The sequence below is a fragment of the Chenopodium album genome, chromosome 17 (genome assembly GCF_948465745.1).
Source record: "Chenopodium album chromosome 17, dcCheAlbu1.1, whole genome shotgun sequence".
Lineage (NCBI taxonomy): Eukaryota > Viridiplantae > Streptophyta > Magnoliopsida > Caryophyllales > Amaranthaceae > Chenopodium > Chenopodium album.
In genome coordinates this window covers 38,032,091-38,053,853 of record NC_137850.1, presented here as the reverse complement: position 1 = coordinate 38,053,853, position 21,763 = coordinate 38,032,091, and the positions used below count along the sequence as shown (strand labels likewise).

Below are 21,763 nucleotides of genomic sequence, written 5' to 3'. Positions count from 1 at the left end.
CACTAATTAGTTTACCTCTGACCGATCGAGTAACCCTTGACTAAGTATCTATCCCATGACCGACCGGGTAACCTCTAATTACCCGGGTAACCCCTAAACGAATAACTCCTGACCAAGTAACCCCTAACTAACCGAATACCCCTTGAATAAGTAACCTCAACCACCCCTGACCAAGTAATCCCTGACCGAGTAACCTATGATAGAGTAACTCCTAAATAAATAACCCAGGTTAAACGGTGTAGCCATTAAACTTTGTGGTTTTTTTTTTATTAAAAAAAATAAAAAAAAAAATAAAAATTTACCATCCTCTTTTCCCAGTGAACTGCAAAAATCCCTTTACTCGCAGTTTGTTCTTCAGCTCCCCTTCACCTGAACCGGCATCCTCTCTCTCTCATCGTTGAAGCGACATCAATCAAATCCCAAATACCCAATAACGTAATTACTCCTTTTTCAAAATACCCACAAATTTTCTCATCAAATTAGCATTTTCCTTCCTACATTTCACCAATTCCTCTAAATTATTTATGGGGTTTCTTCGAAATTTTAATTTCTGGGTTTTTTTTTTTTCAAATTTCAGATGGCAGCAAATGCATCAGTTGAGGAACCTATTCCCACATCGGCGGTGTTAATGGCGGCATCAAAGCACATATCAACAAGATGCCGCGATGAAAACATTGCGTTTTTGAAGTGCAAGAAGAAAGATCAGAATCCTGAGAAATGCCTCGACAAGGGTCAACAAGTCACTCGTTGTGTCTTTTCCTTGTAATATTCTCTCTCTTTTTCTCTTTCTTATCATGGCTTGTTTTTAATTTATTTCAAAATTTTGCAATTAGAATGTATTGTTTTTGGCTAATTAGGGATTGATTAGTGGTGGGTTTATTGATTGATTGAGCAAAATTTCGGTTCTCTGTGATTTAGGGTTGATTGGGGCAGTTTGATTTGTGGGTTGTTTCTTTCTTTCTATATTTTTTGTTTTTGTAATTTAGGGTTTATGAAATTGGTCAAGAATCAAAAGGAATGCGAATCCAAGGGTGAGTTATATGATCAAAAGATGTAGTTTTGCTAATGGCTGTGTTACTAGTGTAGCCGGGTGATTTCAAAAGATGATAGTTTTTCTGCTCAAAAAATGTGGTGTTTTAGGTGGTGTGTATAAGTGTATTGTAGCACATTGTTTTTCATGCTAGCACTATGTTTTTCATGCTTTATTATTTTGGTTGGATTAGGAAATATTTTAGGCCCTGTTAACCAAACGTATAATGTTTTCATGGAAAATGATTTTTTCATTTTTTTTTCCCCAATTTTCCTCTGTTTGGTTTGTTAAAGAGTGGAAAACAGTTTTCCCGAGGGTGGAAAACTTCATCTTTAATGATGGAAAGCATTTTCCTTCACAAAACAAGGGAAGCCACATTTTCCCCTCTCTTCCTTACCTTTAAGTCCTTTTTTATTTCCCTCTCATTCTTCCTTACATTTCCGCTCCTATTTCTCATTTTTCTTGTATGCAACCAAACAAAGAAAAACTAATTTGCAATTGTGCTTTTCCTTGAAAATATGTTTTCCATAAAAACTAACTTTCCATTGAAATTGTTTACATTAAACCAAACAGGGCCTTAGTGTTTGGGCGAAAATGGGTGAGCATTCTGTCGTACTGTATTACTATTTGCTGAATCAATTGAGATATCTGAAGTATAAGTCTTAGCTTATCTTAGCTGTGGTTTTTGCTTGAGGAAGCTAAGCTCTTCTCTTTTTCCTTTGCTTATTTATTGTGATGTGAGATTACACACGTCCCGAAAGTTTGGACATTGGCTTGAAGGATTTGGACATGAGAAATGAATTAAATTTGATATTTTGAATGAGATTTTGCATTATGATGATCGGCATTTGGCATAGTATGTAACATGAATTCTCTTATTACTTTATTAGAGGGTTGATTTGAGTCATTTGACTGTAGATGAGCCCCATGGTCCATGCTACTTGTTGACAATGGCTATGTATGATGCAGTGAGCAAGAGTGTCACTATTGTATTTCTTCGGATAATTATTCAAAGAAAAAAAATTAACAGCTTTCTATCCCAGTGCTCTTTACCCCCTATAAGCCCCAGTGTAAGCCCGTGATTCTAACCTCATGCTCCCTTGGATTCAAATTTTACACCCAATTTTCTTTTGGCACAAGTATAGAGGAAAGTGAAGAATGGTGAGTATATGGATGAGTGGGCCCAAACTATTGTCTTAAGTAGAGAGAAAATAAGTCATTTGAAATTTGATACTCCGCATATGAGAACTTATGTTTGGGATGGGAGGAGAAGACAATAGACAAATGCTTATTATCTCAAGAGAACTTTTTTATATTGCTGGTTAGATCTTTATTGGTCCTGAGTTCATGAGTTGTGAGCAATTGAGCATACATCCTTTAGATAGGAGAGTGGTCCATTTTTGAGGTGATGGTTAGTAAAGGGGATTCGGGGGTAGGAAACATAAAAAATATGAATTTCTGTCCGTAGAGATCTATGATGCTTTATTTATTATTTTGACATTAAAAAGCTAAAAATGAGCGGGCTTCTCATATTTTGGCTTGGCGGGTGGGTGCTGCTTTAGGAATTTCGCCCTTGGTGTGTTGATCATTGCTAATATGATATATGTATTGGGGTTAACATGGAGACGTGGTTGAGAAAAACACTTTGACCGATAACTATAAGTAGAGGTTGGATTTTTTCTGTTTTAATTTTCCTACTTTGTCTTTGCCTCGCCATGTAATTGCTGCTTAACCACATAGAACATCTTCGTGCTATTCCATATTTCTCACCCTTCATTTATAGGGACTGCAATGCTCACATACCTCTTAAAATTGAGCATAGGATGTTTTTGTATCATAGGGGACAACTAATAAAATCTAGACAAACTCTCAAACTTTTTTTGGAAGTTGAGGATCATTCAATGATTTGATTGATTGTGTAAACTCTTTGGAGCATTTATTGTGATTATGCACTATATAAGAGGGGCTTAATGCACTGCCTTTGGATCATGGGAGTCCAATATTCAATGCCTATGCAAACTTTAACACTATGTTCGGATAGAGAGAAATGAAGAGAAAGGAAGAGAAGAGAAAAGGAAGGATGCCGATGCATTATCCTTTGTTTGGATATGTAATGCGAGGGATGGGGAGGGAATTGGAAGGATCCATTTTCCTTCCCCTTTTAATAAATCAAATCCCTCCATTATTGGAAAAGATTTGGAAGGAAAATGGAAGTTCACCTTCTCCCACCCCTCACCTCACCTCCCTTTCCCTCCCCTCTTCCTCCCCCTCCCCCCCCCCCCCCCCTCCTCCTCCTTTTTTCCTTCTAAGTTCTTTCCGTAACATAAAAATGTACTACCTCCGTTAATTGTTATCTGCAACTTTGGAATATTTTATATCTCTTAAATAATACCCCAAAATTGCAGATAACAATTAGCGGAGGTATTATAAGGTTTATGGGAGTTATTGGATATGTTTTCGGTAGCTATATTATGAATCACTATATACTACATAAACTTTAGAGTTTTCTAAAGGTTTGATGAAATCTTGATTCTTGACTGGTATAATAGGACCCATTTAAACCCCTTAATTATAAGGGGTATACACTAAATGGCATAAGACTCATATACTGCTTATGCTATTGGACACCAAATTTAGTTGCAGGGGCTAGATTGTGGGAAAGAAAAAATTGCATGAAGTTGATTGGGCTGGAGGAAAGACATTCAGGTGATAGACATAACAATACTAAAGTCTAAAATGTAACGTTATGTTCCCATTATTAACTTAGGCTATGATACGGGTGCTTTAAAATGTCATTTCATAATGCTTGCTTGTGATATATATATATATATATATATATATATATATATATATATATATATATATATATATATATATATATACTAGATGAAACCCGTGCGATGCACGGTTTGTTTGATTTTTTTTTATATAATGTTTTTTTTTTTTTTTTTGTATTATTTATGAGCCTAAAATTTGTTATATATATAGATAAAATTCCTAATATTAAAAGATAATATATAATTTTTAATTAATTTAAACTTAAAAATCTCATTCGCCAATTTTGCTTACATGACATTTGAATTATTTAATTCTAAAAAGAAATTAATAATCTCTTATTTAATTGGCTACTATTAAGATTTATAATCCTACATGGCGCGCTGAGAAAATTAGATCCTATGTGGCTCTCTAAAAACTCGGGAAAAAACTCCCCTTTATATATATATATTAGATTTTTTTATTTTTTTATTTTTTATTTTTATTTTTTTTTTTAACTTTCTGCACTTGAAAAACTTCTAGGGTGGTTTGAAGCTTCTGGTTGACACTTGGAATCACAGATCAATTTGCATGATTTTTTTTAAATTTGAAACTCATTTATATTTATATATCCTTGTCTGGTGCCTGGAATATCTTGTTGAAGCTGGATAGATCTAGAAAAACTATTTTTAAATATCCTGATTGAATAAATGGCGATAAGAATTTTGGAAAGTTGCAATTCAACTAGCTTATGAGTATGCTAATTATTTGGAGCTATTGCTATGGATCAGGGCAAATGCTAGAAGATCTTTCTTACTTCAAACTTTAAAGTAAAACTTGTAAGGCGAAGAGAAGGGTAGTTGAACAATTAGTAGCCGTTGACATTGTTGATCTTTTTTTTTTTTTTATCAGCCTTGATGCTACACTATCGTCTGATATGACTCATTCGCCAATTAGTGAAACATTAGGATTTGGTACAAATTTTTAAGTGATGACAATTGACAAGAGAAATATGTGTAGATGGGAGAATGTGTCCATGTGATGAGGAAATGGAGTAGGAGAAACCATGGATGAAACAAAGGAATGTTTCATTCATTTCTAAAAAGCCATACTAGAGAAGTGATCACTTATTGGAAAATGGATGGAGTAATAGTATTGTTTGTTTATTGCAATTTCCCCTAGCATCTTCAGGCCTTTGGTTGCCACTAGCGGTTTGCCCTCGAGGAGCTTCCTGTAATTCAAACTTGCATATAGCTAAGAAAGCTTTCGTAATTGCCCCTGCATCTGCATACAAAAGAATCCAACATTCAGCAGATTGCAGGCATCCTTTAGAGGAGTGTCAGTTGAGTTTAACTCTTCCCCTACTGCAGGGAAGAGATACCCATTTCATAAACAAATCCCATTATCTTCTGATTCTCATCCAGACTTGCTAGGTTTCATTGTCTCCTGTTTGATGTCTATAAAACCTATAGCTTTTGCTAGTAAAGTTCATGTCTTATTGCGAGGACAGTATGATGGTCACTAGTGTCCTTTTATTCTTTTGCTACAGCAAATAAACTCTTGTTTTGCAGAAGAATAAAGAACTACTATAAAGCCTTATGCAGTTGTTTCCCTAGAAGTTTGCCTTCTCATGCTTATCATTGTCACCTATTATCATTCTTCTATATTATAATATGAAAGAACATTCTCCTTGGTGACTACATCTTTACAGTCTAGTACCCACATGATTAACCCTATTTTTTTTTATGGTTGATCACCTTCTCAACCGAAACTCCTACTCAGGAACAGACATTGAGGGAGAGCAAGAGCAAGAGCAAGAGCCTGAGCTTGAGATCATATAGTAGGGGGAGAGAAAGGGGGTTGGAGAAGGACTCCGAGCTCCATATGACCCATCAAAGTGCCTCTCTGGGGGCATAATCACTAACGAAATTAAGAGAGATGGAGTTAAGCATCTTGAGGTTGTCACATCTTGTTGAGCATTGAGAAGCATTGGGAACCTAACTTTCCTCCTTGGATCTCTTTCTTTTCTCGCCCCCCCCCCCCCCCCTCTCCCTGCACCAGCATAGTGCTTTGCTTCTGGCACGAGTTTTAAGATCCGTTCTATGATTGGCTTTGTAAGAATGCCCCGCTCTTTGCATCAGCACATTTGGTGCTTAAACTCCGCAAACTCACCTCAATTTGATCTCTGTTTTGCAATAATTTTATCACTAAGGAGAGATAATAGTAGCGCTCTTCATGTTTCACTACTAAAACAGTGGCATGCAGCTATTTCATTCAATGAAGGAGCAGCAGAAATTCCATTACTCATTCATCAGTCCTGTCCTGAGTAAGAAAGAACTGGAAAATTACTTTTATCTGTCTAGCATTGGTGTCATGCCTGAATCCTTTGTTTGTTCTTCTGTCCTTGCTAGTTATGTCATTCTTGTTTTTTTCATTACCCATGATCTAGAAATGTCAACAACCTTGGGCCAAATTTCAATACTTTGTGGCTTCTTTCCATTCTTGTTTGTGAAATTGGAAATTTATGTTCGGGAAGAAGAGTTTATATTTGTACAAGTCCTGTTTCCGTGCACACATCTTTGTTCTGATGGATGTGCTAAATATGGTAGTACAATTTATCATCAATTAGATTGATATTTTTTGCTAATTTTTGTTGCTGTCATGCTGTTTTGATTTTTGAATCAGTCAATTTGATTCGGCGGATTAGCCCTTCAGGTGTTCTGTTCAACATTGTAGACTCATTTTGGAATTTGTGATCTTTACACTGTTGGCTGTGCAGGCTGAAAGACCTTCACCAAAAGTGCACAAAGGAGATGGATGCCTACGGAAACTGCATGTATTACCATACAAATGAATTTGAGATGTGCCGCAAAGAGCAGGAAGCATTTGAAAAAGCATGTCCTCTGGAATGATAAGGAGCTGGTAACTTCTTTGGTCACATGCTTTTCATTGTTAAGTTGAATCCTGCTAGGCTGCTATTAACTCTGTTGTTCGCCATGAAAAAAGTTGATGAATCTATTCTCCAAGGAGAAGTGCAGAATAAAATTTTTGATGTTTTTCTCTAATTCATGAAGAAGATAAAGGTGTCTTTTGAGTCATGTGTTGATTGTGGAGATGATTGATATATCTCTCTCAAGTCCAAGCAGAATACAGAATTTTTTGTGCTTCTTTGACATGAGATTGTACTCTCTTTGCAATTATTCAGTGAAGATGTCAACTGTTAAATATTCAATGATGAACGCTTATTCACTTCCTCACAATGTTTAACCTGTCCAAATTTTGGTTCGTCCTAATAGGCATAGTGGCATGTCATTGGTTAAGTGAACATGATAAGGCAACATTGACTCTGATCTAGCATGACTTATACGAATTACCCAAATTTGGCGCGATAGGAATCATGTGGTGTCCTTAGACATGACATGATTGAATTGCCCGCTCTATGTATTATTTTCCGCTGCTCTGTGGTTCTCTGTTCTCACTTCAGAGCAAGTTTTTGCATTATGCTGCTAAAAACTGCCATCATGAAAGTTATACTGATTTTTATCCTCGGTATTATTCTACGTATTAGGGTATTGGAAGAACATCAACATTCATAATTTATCCTCACAAGTCATATGACCCATTCAAAAGGCGGAGGCGGTAATAAATTTCGGTAATGGTATTATCATCAAGAGAGACATTTCTATTTAAGACATAAAAGGGTCCTTAACCACACATTAAAGCTTCTTTATAAGCATCATCCGCAAAGGCAACCTCTAAAACATGTCCTCTGGAACCATATTATAGCTACATAGTAAAACTATTACTTAACCACCTTACTTAGATCTAGGTTTCCCTGATTAGTACAGGCATACAGCATCCCCTGGGTACAGTGTCTCAAGTAATCCATCTTCACCATCTTAGTTTCGCCGGGAAGTACTGCATATTCATCAATAAGTTCATACATTAATTGAAACATGCATAAACCTACTACCTTCATCTAAATATATTCTAACATTATCAGCTCAAGTTACACTATAAACGTGACTATGTGTAAAACATAAAAGTTTAAATTTAAAGTCACCTTCTCAATGAGGGAGAGATAGTACGGCTTAACTTTCTCCACATCAATTCTCTCCTTGCTCTTGCTGTAGAGGTCATACTTGTTAAATATATGGAGCCATTTCAAGTTCTCTTTATCCTCTTCATTCATCAAGTACTTGTATGCTCCTGCAGTGTGTAATGCTGAGGCAACAAAAGGTTACACACTTACACATCCATTCATCACCGTCATTTACACGAAACACGAGAAACCTACCATAGAAAGAATGGTATCTTATGATGAACAGAGCAGCCGAAGGTAGAGTAGTGTTGTTCTCCTTTGCTACTAGGTACATGTAGTCATCATGCCCAAATGACATTAACACATTCTCAAGTCCACATCCTTCGGAGTACATGCCATACTTGGTGTTATAAGCTGGGTTATCGTAGTCCGGGTTTAGAGCAAAATACTGTAAAAATCAGACTGAAACTGTTGTAATTCCATGACATTATGCAATGAAATTAGCATTAAGCATCTAGGCATGCATACTCACCTTGTGGTGCACGATCGACTCGTCAAAAGCACAACCAACAGGAAATATATCACCAACAACAGCCCATTGAGGAAGCTCACCAAAGCTAGGAAGTAGGAGAACCTTACCAAGATCTAAAATTTCACCAATTTAGAGTTGTTTATCTAAAATAACATTACTTGAAACTATATTAAATCCACTGTTATCCAAAATTGAACTATTGTTTTACCATGAATAAGGGCAGTGAGATGAAGCCAATCTTCATTAGGATAATCTTTTCTAATAGCCTCAGCAGATTGTAACAAATGCTCAATTTGTGGCTCATCCAAGTCAGGATCACTCTCATCGACGACGTCATTTAGGAGCTCACAGCATTCCCAAATGCTCATTTCCACCTTGTCTAGTTTCCCATACTCTTCCCTCATCTTTTTCACCTACATTTTAAATAAATAATTAGTTCATCAAAAATTAAATTTCATCACTCCAAATGAATGTTATTGTAATGTACTTTATATTCTTTAGAACTTACAAAATCAACACACTGGTAAATGTGATTAATCCGGTAGAATTTCTCCACACCAGGTTGCCTTTCACCTTCAGCCTCATAATCTCTGTTCAGAAAACAAGTAGTTGGATCTTTTATAGGGCTACCAATTGGCCATTTACTTCAAAATCTACATTAGTTATAATTAACCTAGGCCCAGAAGGTGAATTAGTTTGGCCCAGCCCATTTACAGTTGGAGTATAATAAGGTCCCCAACCCCCCAACACCCCCCCCCCCAACCTGGTTAAGATAGAGAAATTAGAAAATTCTTGAAATGAGCTCCATGAGATTTAATCTCTAAACCAAGTATGGAGCGATGTCACCACTCTCCTCAACCTCAACCTCAACCTTATCATCTTAAGGCTTATTCACTTCAACTTAATTACAGTTCAGCTCAGCTTAGCTCTAATTAGTTCAGTTCAATTCAGCTCCTAATTTCCTTCTCGCATAAAATATTCATTTCAACTTAGCTCAGTTCAGTTTAGTCTAGTTCAGCTCCAATCAGTTCAGTTTAATTCAGTTCAACTTAGTTCAGTAAATGTGAACAAACCCTTAATTGATAACAAAACCTCGTATTACATTCAAATGATGAATCCGTACTAGGTGGATAGGTTCTTTATTTACACCTTAGAACTTGTTCTATTCACCATCTCACCTATTATAAGATTTTATTTTTTCTTTTTTGTTAAGTTTGTGTATAATTTAAGTAATTATAATATGATTTGATCTAAATTTGATTTCTTTGATTGAAAAATACTTTAAAGGTAAATTTATACAATTATACTCCGTAACAATTATCATCATATGAAATTCTTATCTATTAGATTACACAAGATCAAATCTGACCAAACCATTTACATTCAAAGCCAAATAAAGACATGTCTTTTTTATATTTTTCTAAATATTTATAATTGCATACTGTATAATTTAAAATTACGAATATGAAAACTAATTTTAATTTTATTTTTGACAGGAAAAAAAAAAAAAAGAGAGAGAGAGAGAGTGAAAAGAGAAGTACACTTCATAATAAGTACTAAAGTACATGATATGATACGAGTAGTACCTAAAAGTTTGGCCAAAGGAGTTGGTTTGAGGTACCAAAAAGTAATTTGGCTTATGTACTTCTTCTATTGCCACTACATATTCCTCCTTCTCCTCATAATTTTTGTGGTCCTTCTCCAAGCCTGTTCCATAAATACACTGTTTTGAATCAACAAAGTATTACGAAGTAAGAGAAAACAAAAATTTTAATCTCTAAGGAATATTTTCTTACATAATTGGGTTATTTGGGACTAGAAGGTAAAATGTTTTGGAGTTTCAATTCATGTGATGATGACTTTAAAAAAAAAAAGGATTTAAGCATATTCTACCAAAAACAAACAAAATACGGAGTATTAAGTAAATAAAATAGAAAATATTAACTACATGAAATACAAAAATTATGGCCTTTAAAACTTCAATTCATATTCTACAAAAAAAATAAAATAATAAAATAAAAACCGAAATTACGATTCAAACTACTATAAGCTAAGCATAACTTCTAAACTTTCTTCACACACAAAAAAAAAAAAAAAAAAAAAAAACATTATATATTCTTTTTTTTTTTCTTTTCGAAATGACGGGTAAAACAAAAATGTACCAAAATCAGGCTGCTGCTCAATGATGATAGTCATGTTGATCAAAATAATGTCACGTTATTTTTTATTATTTTTTTTTAATAGTTTTGTGTATAATTTTTGTGAGAAAAAAAGTTGGAATGGAAGCTAATGAATCAGGTGTTAGTTATATAGGTGGACGAGGAGTCCTTAAGTGTGATTTTAACATTCATAAGTCCTTCCATGAAAATTTCATCTGCAACGTTGTCATTTTTATAATTGAACCTTTATAGCATATTTTGTTTTGACCTTTAAATGTTAGATCTAGTCTTTACATAGATGTATACCTTTTTTTGAGTCATTGCTTAGCTTGCTACTCCGTTGTTGAAGGATGATAGGAGGGAAGATATTTAGGGAAACTGTGGTGATTACAGGTTTTTATAGTTGTTAAATCATAGTTTATGCTAGCTACGACAGAGTACGGGCCTATTCACTTCAGTTTAATTTCAGTTTAGCTCCCATCAGCTCAGTTGAGTTGAGTTTACATACCTTCTAATTTCCCTCTCTCATAAAATAATGATTTCAGCTCAATTCAGTTCAGTTCAGTTCAGCAGCACTATTCAGTTTAGTTCAGTTCACTTCAGCTCAATTCAGTAAATGTGAACAAACCCTACATATCCATGATTTTTTTACAAGGTAAGAAGAGTACTCTATTAGGCCCTGTTCAATTCACCTTGAAAAATAATATTCAGTAAAAATAAATTCAGTTCAGCAAAAATAAATTCAGTTTAGTAAAATTAATTTCAGTTCAGTATAAATAATTTCAGTTCAGCAAAAATCAGTAATTCTAAAGAAGAAATATAAGACAATCAGTAAAATAATTTAAGTTCAGCAAAATTAATTTCATTTAAGTATAAATAATTTTATTTTAGTAAATAAAATTTAAGTTTATTAATTTTAGTTCAGCAAAAATGAGGTAAAGTAAACGAGGCTTTAGACCATTATTTTTGTTTTATCTCTTAAACAAATCAATATGTTCATTCAAAAAATAAATAAATAAAATGAAACAATATGTAAAAGAACCACATAAGATTTTTCTTAGACATCATTGACTATCCAAATACTTCATTCGTTCTATAATTGACACATTTGACGTGTTTGTTGCACTATTTGTATACTTATTGATGAGTTGTTGTGACTATGAGAGAATGAGACTAATATGAGTATTAGTTTTTATGTATATTTTATTATTTTCACTTTATATATATCAACTTTTTATACTTCTTACTATAATTACAAATATTAATGGTTAAAGTTATATATTAACATATGTGAATGATGTGATTTAAACTGTTACAATTATTATAAAACAAAAGAAATATACTATTACTGTTACAGGTTATGTATAACGATTGGACATTTTTCCTCTTTACTTTATGTCAAATCGTTACACATAACTTGTAACATAGTTCGTATGTTCATTTAAGTACAAAATTATTAACAACTGTTTTAAATCAATAAAGTGAATAAAATCGCGTTTTGAAACAACGGAATGATTGCAATCATCCCATAGCATAGGAGTATCCGAGTATAGACTATAGACTATAGACTATAGAGTATAGAACACTGAGTGGTTGGGTCTAAAATAATATCACACAGTGGGTAGGCTGAACAAGGTGGCTGAGTGTAACTCGTGTAAGCAATAATGCGTAACAAGGTAGAATTGCATGCTACAACAGATGGCCGTATAACTGACACGTTGCTTCTAAATGACGTGGAATCTATTCAATTATTATGACTGCTCTTGTAATAGAAGATTTATCCGGTCATTTTCGAGGTCCCCAGGTCCCCCGCCCTATCACAGGAATAAATGGATGATTATCAAACCCCGATTACTTAGGGAGGATGGGACGGAGGGACTAATCATTCCTTTATTTACTATTTTCTCCATTATTCAACTTATTTTGAAATGAGTACATGTATTATAATAGAATGATCGTATAATTTGTGGGAAAATAGAGTGTTCTTAGAATAAAGTTGATTGTAGTAGGTCCTTGTTGGTGCAAAATCTAAATAATATAGCGGCAACTCCTTGGTTCTACTTGCCTTGCCTGTCATCACTTCATTAATATAGATGAAAGCGCCATGTACCTACCTAGTTTGATGCATGTCAAAATAATATTTGTATGATTAATGATTATTAATTACTTTGTACAAACTAGTCATTGGATGATTGGATCTAACTCATCATCTAAGCTACATATCGGAATATTACATAAATAACTTGTTAAAATTAGCAACTTCAAAAGTCTAAAACGGTTTATTAGTACAACTCGAAGACACGAGGTAAGATTCGAGTGAATTGGTAAAGAAGGGATTAAGATCCTGTTTTTTAGAGCTACTCTGCTATGTTGAAATCTGCTTTGTTGTGTCCAAAATATCAAAAGAACAAGACCTTAGGGCCTGTTCTCATACGTTAAAATTCAGTTCAGCTCAGCTTAGCTCAGTTCAGTTCAGTTCAGTTCAGCTCATGTGTAATGATATTGCTAATGATATAAAGCAAAATTTCATTCTTTTAATCTCTTATTGCAACGACAATAATAATAATAATAATAATAATAATAATAATAATAATAACAATAATAATAATAATAATAATAATAATAATAACAATAATAATAATAATCAATAAATAATAATAATAATAATAATAATAATAATAATAATCAATAAATAGTAATAATAATAGTATATTTTTCTTAAATATTTTAATATGTATATTTGTATATACACATATGTATAATAATAAATAATCCATAAATAATCAAAGATCACTAATCCGTAGTTAAAAATCACTAATTAATAAGTTCAGTTCAGTTTAGTTTAGTTCAAATCAGCTCAATCAGTTCAGTTCAGTTCAGTCAATGACAACAGGCCCTTAGTATATAGGCTCTACATAGGAGCATGAAATAGACTAGCTAGGTACGTACGTAGTATGTACAAATACTTTGTTTGACTAAGGTGCTCATGATTTCCGTTAAGTACTATAACTCCGGGTTGCCATTTTCCCGCATAAAAGGTTCAATTATGACCGGTTAATTGTAATTTTTAATTTCCATTCGAACTTATATCTAATAATTTGCAAAGATATGAAAACATACTTGTATTTTCTCTTGAAATATTTATATTTCTGTGCAGTTGTAATGACAATATAAACAATATGCTTGGAAGAAAAAGGATCAAAGTTGAGAACTCTGATTAATATGATACGAAGTAATATTCAAGATTCAATCTTAGTTGATTTCTGTTCCTGCTGAATTCTGTTTCCGTCAATGTCCGAGGGATGGTAATGGTTTAACGTCCAATTGCTCACCTACACAGCCAATACAGATTAGCTAGCCCGGGGGTTATCCGGGAATAACCACTCCGATGCTAAAGTCAGTACCTTTGTGAGAAGAAAGTGAAAGAAGAGAGAGAAAGTGTTTTAGAGAGAGAGAGAGAGATTCTACCTTTGAAATGGGGATTTGCTTGGGCATTTATAGAAACACAACCAAGTAGGTGCCACCTATGCAGATAGGTGGCACACCGACCTTATAGGCAGCAGGTGCCTACGCGGCACCAAGCAACTCTCCACGTGCCAGAGGGACATGCTACGTGACGAGAAGCAGCTCTCCATGTGGCATAGACTGATGCCGGTAAGGACATGGTTTATTCACCGATTAACGAGGGCTTAAACTGCACAGCACTCTTTTACCGGTATATCCCGTACAACTAGCCCCCCAAGTGAGGATGTTAGTAAAACTAACGTGCTCACTTGTGATGGAACATGGTGCTGGTATGCATAATATACCATAAAAGAATAATGAGAAAATGAAAAAATCTACGATTTGCCCCTCAAGTGAGCGAATTTCCGATAGGCTTTGCTCAATTTAAGATTAAAAAATCTACGATTTGCCCCCCAAGTGAGCGAATTGCCGATAGGCTTTGCTCAATTTAAAACGAAAAAATCTACGATTTGCCCCCCAAGTAAGCTAATTGCCGATAGGCTTTGCTCAATTTAAGTCGAAAAAATCTACGATTTGCCCCCCAAGTGAGCTAATTGCCGATAGGCTTTGCTCAATTGAAGACGAAAACTGGAAATAAGAGTTAATACATTTTCTCCCTCATTTGAAATACTTCCCCAGGATTTGGCGGGAAAATGTAATAAAGTAATGGGGCACGTGTCAGTCATCGAAGTATGGTGTTTTGAAAAGGCGTTTTATTACACCCGTTGGATTGCATCAGTAAATGTCACATCAACCACTTCACTTGGACAGTATAAATAGCAAATTTCGTACTTTTAACCCCTTCATCTTCCTTGCCAAAAAAATTTCGAAAAATTTCCACTTCATTTCACTTGTAGTTCGCACATATTTCTGCGATTCAAGAGTCGATTTGTCGAAGGTTTGTTCAGCTGTTTTTACACCGGTGTTTGTAAACGAAGGACATTTGATTCCAGAGTTACGCTTTCAAGAGTTAAGTTCAAAAGAGGTAAGAAACCCTAACTTTCTTTTCGATTTCTCACTGGTTTGTGGTTAAGTAGATTTTGCGTTTATTTCATTATTTGTAAATGTCTGGTTCTGGAATGCCTGCGAATACGGGTAAAGCCAATGAGGCTGAACTCTGTACACCCTTATCTTCTGTAGAAGAAAGAGAAGCTTATTACCGTCATAAGTTTCTGGCTGACGCCGAGAAGGCTTTGCGTCCTACCAACCCCGATATCCCAGAGGACACAGAGATTGCCGACGTTGAGCCTATTAGCGTTCGTTATCATTTGAGGTCAAACTTGGATTTATTTAATCAATACGGCACTAATATTGACAGGATGCCGAGAACAAAACACACCAGTTACCAACCTGAGGTTGGTGAGAGCAGTAGACGCTCTGGTGAGGAAGAAGATGTTGATCCTGGGCATGAAGCTTCGGATATCAGAGAAGAAGATATCCTGTCAGTCGAGGATAACCTGGAATGGCAAGAAAGTAGGGGTGAAAGCATCGGTAATGAAGGCGATGAAGAGGAATCGGAAAGGCTTGGGGAAGGAGAAGATGATGACGAAGAAGAAGACGAGACCGACGAGGAAATTCGGGCCGACTTCAATCTTTCTGCTCAGATCGCAGAAGAAGAGCGTCTCGACAAGGAATACAACTCAGATCAAGATGATCCGAAATATCTAGAACCCCAAGAAATCCCTAGCAGTTATGAGATAAATGAGTCTGTTGTGGATCCGGTATGGTTGCAGATAGCCACCGAGAAAGACTATTGCCAACATGGTAAACGCTTCTATTGTCTACCTGACGGCTATGAACTCAGATCATCAAGCGAAGGTCAAACGGCTTTGGACTGCCCTCCCGCCCACATTGTTGTCTACGCCAAACATTTCGAATTTGGTTTACGGTTTCCACTCCATCACTATATTGAAAAAATATTCAGGGCTTGGAATGTATCAATTGCACAGTTAACGCCTCCAACCATCCGAAATATAGTATCTCTTGTCTGGGTTATGATATTTATGGACTTTCCCCTTACCTTGAACTTGTTTTGGAGGTTGCACTGGATTAAGAGAGATAGCTAGTCACCCGGATGGTGGTCCCTTTTTACTGCTCCCGGGAAATGCACTGTGTGGCCAAAATTGACCAGTTGCAAGAACTGGAAGAAAGAATTTTATTTTATGAGTGTTCCCGATGATTTTACCGTCCGTAGGACATTTTACCACCCACACAATATGTTTGAGACCATACGATCGAGAGCGTTAGGAAAGTTGGAGAAAAAAACTTTTAGGTGGTTTAACTGTACATACGTTAGTGCTGGTAAGAAGAATAAAGCTATTCCGGGGGTGTGGTTGCCTCATTGTAATTATATACTGGGCAACGCCCCTCTATCTCATGTCAGTCTCTGCCATACCGATGCATTTGGTATGGAATGTTTATAAGTTATATACATTTACTTATATTTATCTTTACTGTATTTATGCTTTGCATTTGAAATTAATTTTGATAAGTGTTTTGCCTGCTTATTCTCTTACCTGGCTGCGTATATTTTACTTATGCCTCTTCTCTCTTTGTTTTTTTTTTTTTTTTTTTTTTTTTTTTTTTTTTTTTTTTTTTTTTTTTTTTAAGGTCTATGTTTACCTTTATAATGTCGGTGTATTGATGTTTATTATCGGGTGATTTTACCACCAGGTATTGACAAACTCGACTACAGCCGACTAGGGTTGTATCCTGACGGGAGAGTGAAGCAACTGTGCCCAGATCGGCCAAAAAAGTCATACGACACCCTTCCCGTTTTCGCCACCCGAGCTTCAAAAAGAAAAAGAACGAGAACAGCAAGACATGGCTCCTACCAAACGTGTTGTCAAGCCCCGTACCCTAGCAGTGAAAAGGGGTGGCGACAATGCATCTAAGAGGACGTCTAAGTCCTCCGACCGAGAGCAACAGAAGAAGCAGAAAAAACGAGATGGCGATTCGGCACCTCTCCATCAGGAGGCACAAGAGACATGGCTGGAAGAGGTCGTTAATCTGGAGGACGAGACCGATCCCCATCCTCCGAAAAAGCTGACAGTCACCTTAAGGGATCCAAATGGTCCTGGGGTCGGCAGCGAGGCCAGAACCGACCAGGTGGCCAACATCGACAAGCCTCCGAGCAAGGAGAGTCAAACGGTCATCTCAACACGCTCAGGCGGCCCCAGCAAAAATGCTTTCGTCCCGGCTCTTGTCGGTGACTTCATCGAGATTCCGCATGTCAGAATCCCGGAAAAAGTTGCTGACGAGTTGGCTGTACCCTTTGGTGCTGCCGGTGATCCATGGCATCCCTGGATCAATGTTAATCGTGGCGAGTCTGTTCTCTAGGACGATCCTAGCACTGGCGGGAGCATGGGCTGGAGGGTTCTAAAGGACTTGGCGACGCCAGCCGACAGGCCTGCCAACCGTGTTGCTGCTTCTTGCGGCCAGCTGATGAACAACATGCTCCGGGTAAGACAACCGAAATCCCTGTTATTTTATTACGTTTCTTACGTGTAATATTATTCTTTTTTTTTACTAACGGCAAAATTTATATTATCACCAGACGTCAACTCTGCTGTTGAGGTGGTACACATGTACCAGCATTATCAGCGCGCCGCTGATAAAGCCGAGACGAAGCTGAAGAAGGCTGATGACGCTTGTAAGGCCGTCATCAAGGAGCGCGACAAGGTTAAGGCTGACATGAAGACCTTGCAAAAGCAAGTGTCTGACCTGAACAAGAAGCTGACGGACCAGGAGCAGTTGCAGAAGAAGGTAGCCAGCCTTCAACAGAGTCTGAAGGACGAGAGAGAGGCTAAGGTGAAGCTGGCCGGTAAAGTTGAGGAAATGGAGCGTGATAAGCCGGGAATCAGGCGCCGAGCCGTTAATCGGTTCCTGCAGACCGATCTTTACGCCAACTTGTTGGTTGACCGGTATACTGGAGGTTGGGTGTCTGTTTACCGTTGCGTATGCAAAGCTGAAGGGTGGGACTCGGCAAAATGGCAGGATGTCGAGAAGGCTTTTAATGAGGAAATGAACCACTCTCCTACCAGTTATGAATCTGAATATTTTGACGAGCTTCCACCGCATCCTGTAGTAACGAACTTGGACCCACGTGAACTGCCGGCCGTGGAGTTTGACAACGCCCTTATCAGTACACTACTACAAAACCCGTTGTTTTTCGACGCATTTTGAGCCTATTTTCGACGCGAAAAAGCGTCGAAAAAATATTTCTCGACGCTTTAAAAAAGCGTCAAAAAAACGTGAGTCGAGAATTTTTCTCGACGCTTTTTCTCGTCAAGAATTTCGACGCTTTTACATGTCCAATTTTTATATGAAGCGTCGAAATATTGTCTAGGCAACGCGCCATTAGCAACCTTGGCGACGCATTTAAGTATCTATATTCCCTAAAATTGGCGACGCTTTTATGCGTCGTAATTTTCAATTTGTCCTTAATTTCATAGTTTTGTCCTTTGCGCCATATTTTCTATACACGCCAAGAATATTATAACAAGAAAAATAAATTTGTGCAATCTCATTAATACTTTCCTATGGAATGAGGAAATTACTAATAAAAAAACTAATGTTAGGAAAAAAACAAACATTATTAAATCAAACAAAACTAATATTTTTATTGCATATTAATCACTAGTACAATATTTAATTTCTGTTGAATTTTCATTACAATTGATAATATACTAACTTTTACATCACTATTTGAATTCAAGACTTGCATTCCTTGATAATTGAGTTAGATATTGAGTATAGCTCGTATCCAATAAGCAACTTCAGGAACAATTTAGGAACATCGTGATTGGCTGCAACAAGTAAACATAACAAATTAGCACAAAGTAACACTTTTGAATATGAAAAAAAAAAATCAACAAAAAAAATTGTGCATAAAAGTCCCTTAAAGTTGAAGGGAAAATTCTACAGGACTGCCATAAGACCAGTGTTGCTCTATGGTACAGAATGTTGGGCTTCTAAGAAAGAGCATATTAAAAAGATGGAGGTTACGGAAATGCGCATGTTAAGGTGGATGTGTGGAAACACTTTAAGAGATAGAATCAGAAATGAGGTTATTCGCAAGAAAGTAGGTGTGGCGGGCATTGTAGATAAATTAAGGGAAAATCGTCTGCGTTGGTTTGGACATGTAAGACGGAGACCCGAGGGTGCACCGGTGCGAAGAGTGGAAGAGTGGGACCATGGAGGGATTAAACGAGGAAGAGGGAGACCAAAGATGACTTGGTTGGAAGGAGTGAGGAAGGATATGAAGTGCATGGATTTACGTGAGGATGAAGTTTTGGATCGTAAGGGATGGAGGAGAAAGATTTATGTTGATGACTACACGGAATAATCAAATTTGGTTCATGTTAGCCGACCCCACTTTTGGGATTAAGGCTTTGATTGATTGATTGATTGATAAGAGTCCCTTATCAAAAAAGCTTTATAATATTTGAAATAAAACGTGCATAGGAGTCCTTTATCAAGGAATACGACCAAAAAAATACTATCTTTTGTAATTTCAGCAACATCTACCTTGGTACATATCATTAGTTTTGCTACAAAATATAGCCAAATTTATTCCTTACTTCACCCAAATTGTAAATGAATCTAGATGAAAAAAAATAAGAATATGGTCATTTTTTTTTTTTGCTACGAAACCACACATCCACTTCGATAAGCACTATCACCTTCTCAAAGCTAGTTGAGCTCCAATAAAAACATAATGCCATAAAAGAGTTATTGCTAACTTTGATTCATATATTCCTATAATTTCATGGTATGATAAACATTATTCTTGGAAATATAAAGAGTTTAAACTTCTAGTTTGATTCAATAACACCAAAGTTCCTCTAGTCAATTATCTGAGAGCAATTGATGTAAAATACAATTTATTTCAGCTCATCAGAGAATACCAAATTATAGAGTAAATATGTGTGATGCCAAAAGTTCACCTTGCAGCAAAAAAAGTTACTTCCATAAGAGATAGAGAAAGTATTTTTACCTTTGTGATAAAGCAAGTGCTGTACAACCCAAGTATTTTTTACAGAGTGGGTTCAATCTTTTACAATGATAAATGTTAAGTAAAATTTTGGAACAGACTTTTCAATATAAGATTCAAAAGGATGATAATTATAATAAACTACCTAAGACATACTCATTACTGTAAGAGTAAGTATGATCCTGAAATATAAAAACATTTCCACACATACAATTTGATAAATATGACTTGTTCAAAGATGCATTATGTTCAAGTAGTGCAAACTCATATAAACGAAAATCATATACCTATTAAAAGAAAATCCAATACATAGTATATTCATTTATTTCAAATAAAAAAATGTAGAAAACCAATTATCGTATGAACTAAAAAGGAAAGTACATACATTGGCATGAAATCCCCAAAATTATTGAAAAGAATGTATCTAAATTTGAAACATATCAACAAATACATATTTGAAAACAAAATTAAACAAAAAGAAACCCTCAATTACCAACTGAAACATGTAATATATGTGCAAAAAAACCCCTAAAGATCAATACTTTAAAGGGGTAGATAAATATACCTAAATTAGCTGTCAAAATAATATAAATCAATATTCACATGTTCTGTTTAAAATAAAAATAAAAAAATAAAAGTTACGAATCAAGCAAACATGCACCAACAAAAATGCAATAAACAAATAATCATATACACACATACATAAATAAAATATTACCATATTAGTCCTCGGTCGAAGATGTTTAGTAGCAGGACCAACCCCCAAAACCTTATCAACCTTCAGCTCAATCTTCTACCGGGTACTTCTGGCGGGGTCTTAAGAATACCCGAAAGAGAAACCGAGGTACCAGTATGAACAAGGCAGGTCAAATCGTAAACAGAAGCATCAACCATAATTTGTAGATAGGCAGAGCAAGAACCATAAGTGATGTCAAGGAAGGCGAAGGTGTTGTAGCCTTGCGTTCTTCCTATGCGAACCCAGCCGCCGACGATGACGATTTTGCCGGCGAGGGAGGCGCCGCCATCAGGACGGCTGAGGATGTTGGCGATTGGGAGATATAAATAAACCCTTATTAATCATGAATTTTGTTTCCTCAATTTGTTTGGATCTGGAAGTTCATGCAAAAGAGTATTGAGGCCGAAATCAAAGAAAATTAATATCACAGCAAGGAAATTAGAGAAACAATTGATTCAATAGAGGAATTTGAAAGATATATTAGCAAAAAAAACAAAGAACAAATTTAACAAGAAGATTACTATAAATTGACGAGAAAAGTAAGGAAATATACACAATTTGAAGCACAATTCGTTGAATTAAGAAATATACATCAGAAAAAAAAAAATCAAAATAAAAGATAAGCATTAAAATAAAAAACCTTAAAATCAAAATCTACAGAGAAAGAAGAGAATACCGAAGAACAATTACAGTTTATACCAAATATGATGAAATCAAAGAGCATCTTTTAGTTTAATTTGCTGTGGGTTTGAAATTTTGGAGAACAAATTGATGAGAGAATTTTACAGGACGACGGCTAGGGTTTAGTTATTGGAGAGTAAAGATGACGGTTTTGATGTTTTCCCCCAAATATGTTAAAGTTCGTATTTCGTAAGATATAACATGTGCTTATCACATGATTAATATGCTAGACGCTTTTTTGGGTCAACAATAAGTGAGGACACTGAAAAGCATCGTGAAAACACGGGAATTTAATTTTCCACTGACGCCCTATTGACAGCGTCGAAGACA

General features: G+C 35.8%; 2 protein-coding genes and 1 long non-coding RNA gene across 3 annotated transcripts; 1 reads left to right on the top strand and 2 right to left on the bottom strand.

The window, feature by feature from the left end:
• The first annotated feature begins 298 nt into the window (after positions 1–298).
• On the top strand, positions 299–6,882 carry LOC145587911 (NADH dehydrogenase [ubiquinone] 1 alpha subcomplex subunit 8-A-like). Its single transcript, XM_081644566.1, has 3 exons — positions 299–435; positions 578–762; positions 6,564–6,882. Exons 2-3 carry the CDS (start codon positions 578–580, stop codon positions 6,694–6,696), a joined length of 318 nt encoding a protein of 105 aa, XP_081500692.1. The 5' UTR covers positions 299–435; the 3' UTR covers positions 6,697–6,882.
• A 753-nt stretch (positions 6,883–7,635) lies between these two features.
• On the bottom strand, positions 7,636–10,554 carry LOC145588927 (inositol oxygenase 1-like). Its single transcript, XM_081645512.1, has 8 exons — positions 10,521–10,554; positions 9,945–10,065; positions 8,867–8,948; positions 8,567–8,771; positions 8,359–8,471; positions 8,082–8,274; positions 7,848–8,008; positions 7,636–7,702 (listed from the first exon to the last, which is right to left on the bottom strand). Exons 1-8 carry the CDS (start codon positions 10,552–10,554, stop codon positions 7,676–7,678), a joined length of 936 nt encoding a protein of 311 aa, XP_081501638.1. The 3' UTR covers positions 7,636–7,675.
• An 8,069-nt stretch (positions 10,555–18,623) lies between these two features.
• LOC145587910 (uncharacterized) lies at positions 18,624–21,763 on the bottom strand. Its single transcript, XR_014101487.1, has 3 exons — positions 21,429–21,763; positions 20,735–21,125; positions 18,624–18,829 (listed from the first exon to the last, which is right to left on the bottom strand). It is a non-coding gene; the product is annotated as an uncharacterized LOC145587910 (long non-coding RNA).

Excerpts from the sequence above, each read along its gene's own strand:
- LOC145587911 (XM_081644566.1), top strand. The coding sequence starts at position 578 with ATGGCAGCAAATGCATCAGTTGAGGAACCTATTCCCACATCGGCGGTG. Across the intron at positions 763-6,563 it reads ACTCGTTGTGTCTTTTCCTT|GCTGAAAGACCTTCACCAAA; the intron begins GTAATATTCTCT and ends TTGGCTGTGCAG.
- LOC145588927 (XM_081645512.1), bottom strand. The coding sequence starts at position 10,554 with ATGACTATCATCATTGAGCAGCAGCCTGATTTTG. Across the intron at positions 8,275-8,358 it reads AGTCGATCGTGCACCACAAG|TATTTTGCTCTAAACCCGGA; the intron begins GTGAGTATGCAT and ends TGATTTTTACAG. Across the intron at positions 8,009-8,081 it reads AAGATACCATTCTTTCTATG|CATTACACACTGCAGGAGCA; the intron begins GTAGGTTTCTCG and ends TTGTTGCCTCAG.